The sequence below is a fragment of the Salpingoeca rosetta genome, assembly GCF_000188695.1.
Source record: "Salpingoeca rosetta unplaced genomic scaffold supercont1.13, whole genome shotgun sequence".
In the NCBI taxonomy this organism is placed as follows: Eukaryota; class Choanoflagellata; order Craspedida; family Salpingoecidae; genus Salpingoeca; species Salpingoeca rosetta.
This window is the reverse complement of record NW_004754921.1, coordinates 1,030,983-1,040,257: the sequence shown is the minus strand read 5'-3', so window position 1 is coordinate 1,040,257 and position 9,275 is coordinate 1,030,983. Positions and strand designations below refer to the sequence as shown.

The window sequence follows — 9,275 nt, the reverse complement described above, 5'->3', positions numbered from 1 at the left end:
GCGAGATCAGCGCAAAACATGCAAGAGTCGAGGTGGAGCATGAAAGTTACCTTTAGGTAAAAAACAGTAATATGTAGCGCCCACACAACAAAAAAAACACGGCGAACGTGGACCTCACCCCCAAGAATAAGAGCCTTCAAAGGTGCCGCCCCTCCCCGCTGTCGCCACACCAACCGTCACCGTCAAGTACACGCACGCACCCATCTTTATCGGAGGTGAGTGTGTGTGTGTGTGTGTGTGTGTGTGTGTGTGTGTGTGTGTGTGTGTGTGTGTGTGTGTGTGTGTGTGTGTGTGTGTGTGTGTGTGCTGCACGCCTTGCTTTGTTGTGGTCGTGTCTTGAAACAAGTCTGACCAGCAATCCAATGCAATGAATATACAACTTCATCACAATGGTTCCTCGCCATCACTACCACCAAGGCCGCTACAACAAGCTGGTGCGCGGGGTGTCCCAGACGCCGTGGTTCATTGGCAGCGGCCGTCGTGGCGACACATCTGTGCAGGTGCTGAACGTGATGGCGAGGGAACGGGTGGTGATAGTATTCGTGGTGATGATGGCGATGATGATTGGGTTTGGTGTGAGGAGAGACGGGAGCGGAGAGAAAGAGACAACCAGTGTAGTGTGATCATGCAACAGAAATTGCCTCTTCAAGTATTTCCTTGTTTCAATGAACGTACGCACACACACACACACAATCACGCACTAGCACACACACATACCAAGACACAATCAATCACACACACTCGCATTCACACGCATTCACAAACAAACATGGGTTGTCGTGTGCTTGTGCGTCATCAGGAGCTTGTGACGGGCGAGCTGGAGGCGCTGGTGAAGACGGACGAGGTCAAGTTCAGCTCCGCCGGGCGAGAGGTATGAGCCGTGTACACGTGCAGGCAGTGGGGACATTGTGATCATGACACATGTACACGTGTTGTTCTCAACATCACCTCGCGTCTTTGTTCTCCACCCCTCTGCTTTCTCACTCCACTCCACTCCCACCCCCCCCCCCCCCACAACACCATCCCCGCGATCAACGGCCAGGACTGCGATGTGCGGATGCTGGGCACGGGCCGTCCGTTTGTGCTCGAATTCGTCAATCCGCGACGCATCGCCGCCCTCACAGCCGATGTCCTCGCACAGCACCAGGTGGTGTGATGGTGTGGTTGGTGTGTTGGTGTGATGGTGGCCGGTGATGTGGCGGTTGCTTGTGCATCATGTGCAATCACTTTGGCGAATATACACCACTTGACACGTGCACATGCACTTTGCTTTCATATACACACGCGTTCATCGACACCAGGCCGACGTGAACGGGATGGAAGGGTCAAAGGTGCGGGTGCGCGACCTTCGACTTGTGGACAAGAGTGACGTGGCGCTTCTGCACGAAGGACAGGAGAAGAAGAAAAAGACATACGCGTGCCCAATCTGGACCGAAACGCCGCTGACACAACAACAGATGGACACCATCAACAGCACACAGGTAAGCAATACGCCAAGCAGCTACACACACACGTGTGCAAGCGAGTGCATGATGCTTCCACTGCTGAGCGCGCGCGCGCGCGCGCGCGCGTGTGTGTGTGTGTGTGTGTGTGTGTGTGTGTGTGTGTGTGTGTGTGTGTGTGTGTGTGTGTGTGTGTGTGTGTGTGTGTGTGTGTGTGTGTGCAACACGCGTTGCAATGCTCAACCCCAACACTGCCCGCCCACATGACGACGACGACGACACTTCAGGATCTTCTGCTGCACCAGAAAACGCCGATGCGCGTGTGTCACCGCCGAACACTCATGACCCGCGAGCGCCTCGTTCACAGGTAGGGCTGTGATTGTGTGCGCGTGTCTCTGTGGGTGTTGTGTGCTTGCGTGTCATTTGCAGTTGACCACGGCACATCCTGTACAACGTTGCTGCTGTTGCATTCCTCACCCCAGTTGCTCTACACCCCCTCTCTGCTCATCAGGATGCACATACAGCCTTTGAAACCGCACTTTTACCTGTTGGAGCTGTGCACGCAATCTGGTGAGACACATCAAGTGGATTGTGTGTATGTGTGTGTGTGTGTGTATGTGTGTATGTGTATGTGTGTGGGTATGTGGGTGTGTGTGTGTGTGGGGGTGTGTGTGTGGGTGTGTGTGGGTGGGTGGTGTGCGCGCGGTTGAGAGTGAGGCCACGTTCATCTCAACACCCACCCTCACATGTACTCTCTCGCGTGCTGCGGTCGCGACACCAGGGACGTACATCAAGGAGTTTGTGCACGGCGACCTGGGTCGCACCACCCCCAATATGCGCTCCATCCTCGGCTGTAATGTCGACATCCTCAGCCTCGACGTCGTGGTGCGTAGCCGTCTGTATGTACATGTGTGCGTGTGTGTGTGTCCATGTGTGTCTGTGTCTGTGTGTCTGTGTGTCTGTGTGTGTGTGTGTCTTGATCTAGCTCGCTTGGTGCGCGTGTCGTGGAGGTTGGTTGTCATCATCCCCTTTTCGTCCCCCCTGTCGCCTTACCTCTCCCCATCTTCGTCCCTCTGCTACCCTCCCACTGCTTGCGCTTCCGCGCATGTTGCATCCTGCGCGCTTGTGGAAACAGGACGTGGATCTGGCGTGGCCACCAAAGTCGGCGTCTTCATCGTCGCCAGCGCCAGCGCCAGTGCAAGCGCAAGAACGCGCACAGGAAGCCGCCAGCTGAAGCCCCCAAGCGAAGCACACCGTCACCCTGGCTTGACATGATGAATGAACTTTTTGTAGGGTCGATGTGTAAACACATGCAAACAAGTGAGCAAGTGGACAAGTGGACAAGCGAGCAGCAACACATACAGACACACACACACACGTAGAGCACAGCACACACACACACACACACACACACACACACACACACACACACACAGACACACACACACACACACACACACACACACACACACACACACACACACACACACACACACACACACACACACACACACACACACACACACATAGAGCACAGCACAGCACAAGATTCGATGCAACATTATGCATTTTCGCGCAAACACAAACAAAAGCACGAGCAACAACCGACGATGATGGCAAAGACGCCGATGATGCTTGCTTCTGCGATGCGATTGCTTGTGGGTCGACTGGCCTCGCCAACAAGGACGCTTGCGCCGAGATCATGCGCACTCCAACACCACGTCCGCCTCCTCTCTTGCACCACCAGAACACACAAGCTCGCAGGACTCTGGCAAAAGTGCGTGTCTGTGTGTGTGTGTGTGTGGGTGTGTGTGTGTGTGTGTGTGTGTGTGTGTGTGTGTGTGTGTGTGTGTGTGTGTGTGTGTGTGTGTGTGTGTGTGTGTGTGTGTGCATGTGTGTGTGTGTGTGTGTGTGTGTGCACGTATGTTGAGCAGTGGTCGTGTGCTGCGTTCGAGTGCGCAGCTTCCGTCCCATGTACGATGCTCATCGCTTGCCACCCCTGGCCAACTCGCCTCCATTGCAACCCCTTTTGACAACCCTGTAGCTGGATCAACAACGTCTGGAACCGACTGGACGAAGGCAGACTGCGCCTCGTCGGCCCTGAACGGTGCGCGTTGTTCTCTGTCTTGTTCTTCGCCCACCCACGCTACACACGCGCACTGCTCTGGCACTGCTCACTCTCCCTTTGCACACAACCGTGCACTAACGCATCTGCCCTGCACACCACAGGCTGGTGACGGAGTGGACACTGCGCATGGGTGGACGGGCGCTGCTGCAGGGACAACACGACAGTGGGTACTGGGTCGCAGACTACAATACGCTGCCCTGGCTGCAGGACACCAACCAGGGCATCAAGCCCAGGGGCAGCGTCAAACTGCTCGAAGTCGACTTCAACAACATCGAAGGCATCAAAGACACCGGAATGCAGCGTACGTCTGCGGCGGTGATGACGGGACAACGGCGTGTCTGTCGCACATGCGAGTGGGAGTGGAAGTGGTGTAGATATGGACGTAATGTGTTGTGCAAGCTGACCTTGCCTCGGTGCTGAGTAATGTCAATCAAACCCTTGTGCCTTCACTCACACACACGCACACGCACGCTCACACACACACTCACGCACTCACTCGCAACTTCTGACTGAGCAGACTTTGGCCTGAAAGGCTTGAACAACCTGACATTCGTTGGCCTGCGCAACTGCGATGAAGTCACGGACATTGGCATCAAGGTCGGTTGAACAACAGCCCATAGTCACGGTGTGATAGTGTTTGCTTGCATCTCTCCCTCTCTCTCTCCCTCTCCCTCTGTGATCGCTGGCTGGACGATGCTCACGCATGATTACATGACATGGTTGTGCTTTCGTGTGCTTGCAGTACCTGGAGAACCTTCCTGCTCTCACCCGCGTCGACCTCGCCGGCACCGCGTACGTGCAAATGTACTTTTGTGTGTGTGTGTGTGTGTGTGTGTGACGTCTGCATTCTCATGTGTTGCATGGGCGTTTCTCACCATGGTACGTTCGCTGCCACCACTTGATCAGGGTGACTGGCGCTGGCGTGGCGTCCCTGCTGCGGAATCGTGACGACGCGTTCACCGTCGCCGTCCACGCCATGCCGGACCTGCCGAGCGACCCGCGCATCCAAAACGAGGTCGAATCCGTCGACTGATGGCCGCCGACGTGTGTGTGTGTGTGTGTGTGTGTGTGTGTGTGTGTGTGTGTGTGTGTGTGTGTGTGTGTGTGTGTGTGTGTGTTTGATTGTGTTGTGGACTTTGGTCGTGCCGAAACTGCCGTGCTGCCAAGTAAACGTTGCTGTAACTGAGACTGTTCGGAGTGTGATTTACTGCACATACACACATGCACACACACACACACACACACACACACACACACAATCGTGGCTGGAGTGCCATCATCGCAGTCACTTGAGAAGGTCGTACACGTGTCGAGCCATGTCCCGCGTCTGCTGCGGATACGAACTGCCAGCAAACGCATTCACGCACTGCGACATGTTGGGCAGCGACAGCGCCAGCGCAAGCAGCACCTCGCTCGACGACACCTGACAGGGGCGGGGCATTGGGAGAGAGGTGGGATGGGTGGCAAATGAGATCAGTTGCGGAGGGGAGGAAAAAGAAAGGGGATTGATTTGATGTGATTGGTGATGTGGTGTGCAGGTACAAATGGAAGTGGGACAATGGCAAACTCTGCACGACACACCGCCTCCTCCTCCCCCTCCTCCTCCTCTCCCTGCTCTTCGGCGACGCGGTTGTACCAGGGTGCCGAGGGCGCTGATGATGCGCGATGCCGTCTCGTGATGGGCGGGAAGAGCGACAATCACCTGCGCGCACACGCAGGTCGCATAAAATGGCACGCATGAGTCGATATCAGTCGCCAATGCCACCATAACACAACCACAACACCACCAGCACCAGCCACCACCATATCACGCCACGCACCCGGTGAATGGCGTTCACGGCCTGCAGCTGGCACTGCGCCACGTCGTCGCGCTCGGCGTCCTGCTTCACAGCCCACGTCGCCAGGCTGGCGGGCGCATGCACACAAGGCCAAAGCAGTCAATCGGGGGTGAGGAAGCGTGTGGATGCGTGTGGATGCGTGTGGATGCGTGCGAGCTTGCTTGTACATGTCGAAATGATCAGTGATTGGCTTGCAAACCAAGACAACAGCCTCCCTTTCAAACATACACAAGCGCGCACAAGTGCACACAACAGACTTGAGGAGATACGATGCGACGGCGAGTATCTGGGCATCCTTGAGGGCGGCCATGTTCCGCTCCAGCAGCGACTCGCACACCTGAGGCCGTCACACGACGATGTGCGTTGGTGGGAAGGTGACAGAGAGCAGAAGCTTCGCGGGACAAAATACACACACGCACACACAAACACAGAGGAATACACACGCAAACGCATCAACACACACACAAACACAGAGGAATACACACGCAAACACATCAACACACACACATACAGCACACACACACACATACAGCACACACACACACACACACACACACACACACACACACACACACACGCATAAACAAGGAGTGCCTACCGCGGAGTGTTGGTCTGGAGATATGGCAGAGGGGCTGGCGGCGATGAGATTGGTGAGCACACGCATGGCCAGCATCATGCAGGGGCCCTCGCCGTACACACCACCTGACGTGCGGTTGCGCAAAGCGGCGTGATAGTGGGCACGATGATTGAGCGGAGAAGGAGGCGATGCCACTAATGCATGATGCAACCAATTCATGATGCAACACATCCGGGACACTCAGCACATGATGCGCCAAACGCACCGCCACCAAGAACACCGCCACCAAGAGCACCGCCACCACGAGTACTACCACCCCTCTATGTCCCGCCGCCATGGCTGGTGTGCGTACATGCAGTGACGATGCGCTGGGTGAGTGCTGCGTCCATGCTGGCGGTGGCGGCGACGGCAGCCGGCGTGATCAGCGCCAACCGAAGCAGATCAAGCACTGGCAGCCAACAAGTAACGGCGGCGGTGATGATGGCGGTGATGGTGAGGTGACGGGGGCGGTGATGGTGGCGGTGATGGGGGCGGTGTTGGGGGCGGTGTTGGTGGCTGGGGTGTGAGAAGGTGCAGCTGACACATTTGCAGATTGGAACGCACGACGTGCAACTTCCACAAACACACAAACACGACATCGTAGAACACAACACAGCACAACACACAAGACAACACAACCCAGCGCACCTGGGACGTGGTGTGCGCGGTCCCAGGACTCGAGAGCGCTGAGGAGGGCGGTGATGGTGGCGGTGAGTTGCGCCGCATCTCCGTACGCATGCACGTCCGCAACAACCGTCTCCAGCGTCGACAACGCTGAGGCGGACAGAGGCGACGCAGCCGTCGCATTGAACTCCTCTGCGGATGCGTTTATGTATGTGTGTGTGCGTGTGTATGTGTGTGTGCGTGTGTGTGTGTGTGTGTGTGTGTGTGTGTGTGTGTGTGTGTGTGTGTGTGTGTGTGTGTGTGTGTGTGTGTGTGTGTGTGTGTCATGGGCAGAGGCAAAAGAGGTGATTAGGAACGATGGTTGGGCTTGGGCACGGCGACATGGTCTACAGCACAAAACGTGAAATCGCGACTGCACCCCATACTCCTGCTTGTTAACGAACTTACTCAGTTTGTTGAGGGCGGCCTGTGGCTTGCCTTGCGAGAAGCGGACATATGTGCGCTATCATTGAATACATGCAAACACGTGAAGAAGATGTTGGTGAACCAAGAGTCACATGTGGAAGCAGCAGCCCAGCAACGTGGCACTGCACCCCGCTTCAAACGTATTTCCCAGCCCCAATCGCATCCCTCCCTCTTCTTTCCCCACTCCCCACGCAGCTCCACCGCCTTCTCACGTTTGGAAACATGGCTGCGGCCGCAGGTTTCGTGGTCGTGGTCGTCGTCGTCGTCATTGATGTCGATGCTCCCGTGTACGGGTCCGGGTTGTGATACCCTGCCGATGACGATGAGAATGGCGGCTGCATGTGCTGCCCACTGACGGCGCTCTGCCCGCCAGTGAATGGATCAGGGTTGACCGCCTGGCACACAGGGGGGGGGGGGCGGAGGTGGCGATGATCAAGACAGGACGCGCGGTTGGCGTTGAAAGAAGGAGGAGTGGAGGGATCCATAGACAGAGGGATGCCCAGAGCGCAGACAAGCAAACAGACATACACAGACACACAATGCACACACAATACACAATGCACGCACAATACACATACACATGCACAGACACACGGACACACACGGACACACACGGACACACAAACACACACACACACACACACACACACACACACACACACACAATCAAGCAAACGGCGATTGACGTACCGGCTGGGGCGTGCCTGTCTCGAGCGTCGGCACCTGCGCATTCTGGATAATGAATGATGCAATCTGGTCCAGGAAGGACTGGCTCAGCTCGTGCTTGTCAATGAACCTTCACGACGGCCATTCGATGATTGGTGTGTTGGATGGGTGACACGATGTCAGTGCAAGCAACAGCCACAAAGAAGGAGGAAGGAAAGGGGAGGAAGCAGGTGAGGTGGAAGGATGACGACTGAGCAAGCAAAGCGCAACGCCTAGCCGCCATGCACTAAATGCACATGTGGCCTCACTTCTGTGCGACTTCGTAGGGGTTCTCGCCTTTGTTGTACTCCAGCTTGAGGTTCTGCGCACGCAATCAAAGAAGCGGAAACGAGGATGGCAAAGAAGATGTGGTGGACACGATGAGATGGAATAGAAGCGAGACAGGCAAGAGTGAGCACGGGGCCAATAATTCAGTCAGCGGCAATATAGACACACAGACACACACAGACACACACAGACACAAACGCACAGACACAGACACAAACGCACACACACATACACACATGCACACATGCACACATGCACACATGTACCCGTCCACGACCCTCCCCCTCCTCCTCCTCCTTCCGTCCTTCCTCGCTGAGCGCTCACCCTGCCCTCGAGGTCGACAGTGAATGTGTAATCCGGCGCAACGGCGTCGGTTACCAATCCCATGTACTGCCAGTTTTGCCCAGACCACTGCACGCATACAGTGACGGTCAAGCACATCATCGAGGTGTGAGGCGGGACGCGAGTGGTGGAGACCAGAGTGCACGGTGATCACCCCGGCATCGTGGACGCAAACACACACACACACACATACACACACACACACACACACACACACGCACACACACACACACACAACACACGCACACACACACACACACGCACACACGCACACACACACAAATACAAAACCAAGAAAGCAAGCAGGTTGAGGGTTCACCGGACCGTGTACGCCTCAATCTTGCCGCCGTTGTTGACAATCTTGTGCTCGCCTTCGCGGCGGCCGGGCGTCTCCAGCACAGACTTGTCCGGGATGTCGCTCTTCTTCAGCGAGCCAACCTGTCGTGGGGACGAGGGATGGGGGATAGTGATTGGGGAATGAGGGCAGATGACGGATGATGAGAGGTTCGGTGTGCATGGCAAGCGGCAAGATGTGGATGCTCGACAATGTTCACACATACATACACACACACACACATCGCGCACCTGCTGTGCCTGGCGTGCCGCAAAGGAGGCCGCCACGTGCTCCTCGAATTGGAGCGAGGACGTCCGTACTTGCGGTCCGGCCGCCGCCCGCGTGAACACACGCGGTAGTTTGCATCGTCGCACGAAACAATAATGTCGCCATCCCCACCTGAATGCAGCCCATGTGTGGGGGTATATTGGTAGTTTGGATTGAATGGATGGATGGTGGCTGGGGGCCCGCCCCCCAAAAAAGGGAGGGAAGA

General features: G+C 56.2%; 3 protein-coding genes across 3 annotated transcripts in view; 2 read left to right on the top strand and 1 right to left on the bottom strand.

Annotated features, from left to right (window-relative positions):
• The window catches only part of PTSG_05654 (uncharacterized protein), a gene marked incomplete at both ends in the record, with an annotated part of 4,514 nt that extends 1,838 nt beyond the window's left edge, over positions 1-2,676 (top strand). Inside the window, 9 exons of the mRNA XM_004993466.1 lie at positions 143-215; positions 418-500; positions 800-871; positions 1,043-1,147; positions 1,302-1,481; positions 1,730-1,809; positions 1,954-2,012; positions 2,224-2,327; positions 2,578-2,676. Coding sequence (XP_004993523.1) covers positions 143-215; positions 418-500; positions 800-871; positions 1,043-1,147; positions 1,302-1,481; positions 1,730-1,809; positions 1,954-2,012; positions 2,224-2,327; positions 2,578-2,676 — 855 coding nt within the window. The remainder of the gene's footprint in view (positions 1-142; positions 216-417; positions 501-799; positions 872-1,042; positions 1,148-1,301; positions 1,482-1,729; positions 1,810-1,953; positions 2,013-2,223; positions 2,328-2,577) is intronic.
• A 376-nt stretch (positions 2,677-3,052) lies between these two features.
• Positions 3,053-4,603, top strand: PTSG_05653 (uncharacterized protein; the record flags this gene model as incomplete). Its single annotated transcript, XM_004993465.1, has 6 exons — positions 3,053-3,219; positions 3,487-3,549; positions 3,672-3,871; positions 4,088-4,167; positions 4,313-4,362; positions 4,477-4,603. 6 exons carry the CDS (start codon positions 3,053-3,055, stop codon positions 4,601-4,603), a joined length of 687 nt encoding a protein of 228 aa, XP_004993522.1.
• A 252-nt stretch (positions 4,604-4,855) lies between these two features.
• PTSG_05652 (uncharacterized protein) overlaps positions 4,856-9,275 on the bottom strand; it is a gene marked incomplete at both ends in the record, with an annotated part of 7,633 nt that continues 3,213 nt past the window's right edge. The window contains 14 exons of the mRNA XM_004993464.1: positions 4,856-4,993; positions 5,207-5,272; positions 5,391-5,475; positions 5,666-5,745; positions 6,007-6,110; positions 6,338-6,433; positions 6,673-6,840; positions 7,096-7,150; positions 7,326-7,508; positions 7,804-7,909; positions 8,088-8,140; positions 8,431-8,517; positions 8,773-8,886; positions 9,034-9,181. Of these exons, the coding sequence (XP_004993521.1) occupies positions 4,856-4,993; positions 5,207-5,272; positions 5,391-5,475; positions 5,666-5,745; positions 6,007-6,110; positions 6,338-6,433; positions 6,673-6,840; positions 7,096-7,150; positions 7,326-7,508; positions 7,804-7,909; positions 8,088-8,140; positions 8,431-8,517; positions 8,773-8,886; positions 9,034-9,181 (1,483 nt within the window). The remainder of the gene's footprint in view (positions 4,994-5,206; positions 5,273-5,390; positions 5,476-5,665; positions 5,746-6,006; positions 6,111-6,337; positions 6,434-6,672; positions 6,841-7,095; positions 7,151-7,325; positions 7,509-7,803; positions 7,910-8,087; positions 8,141-8,430; positions 8,518-8,772; positions 8,887-9,033; positions 9,182-9,275) is intronic.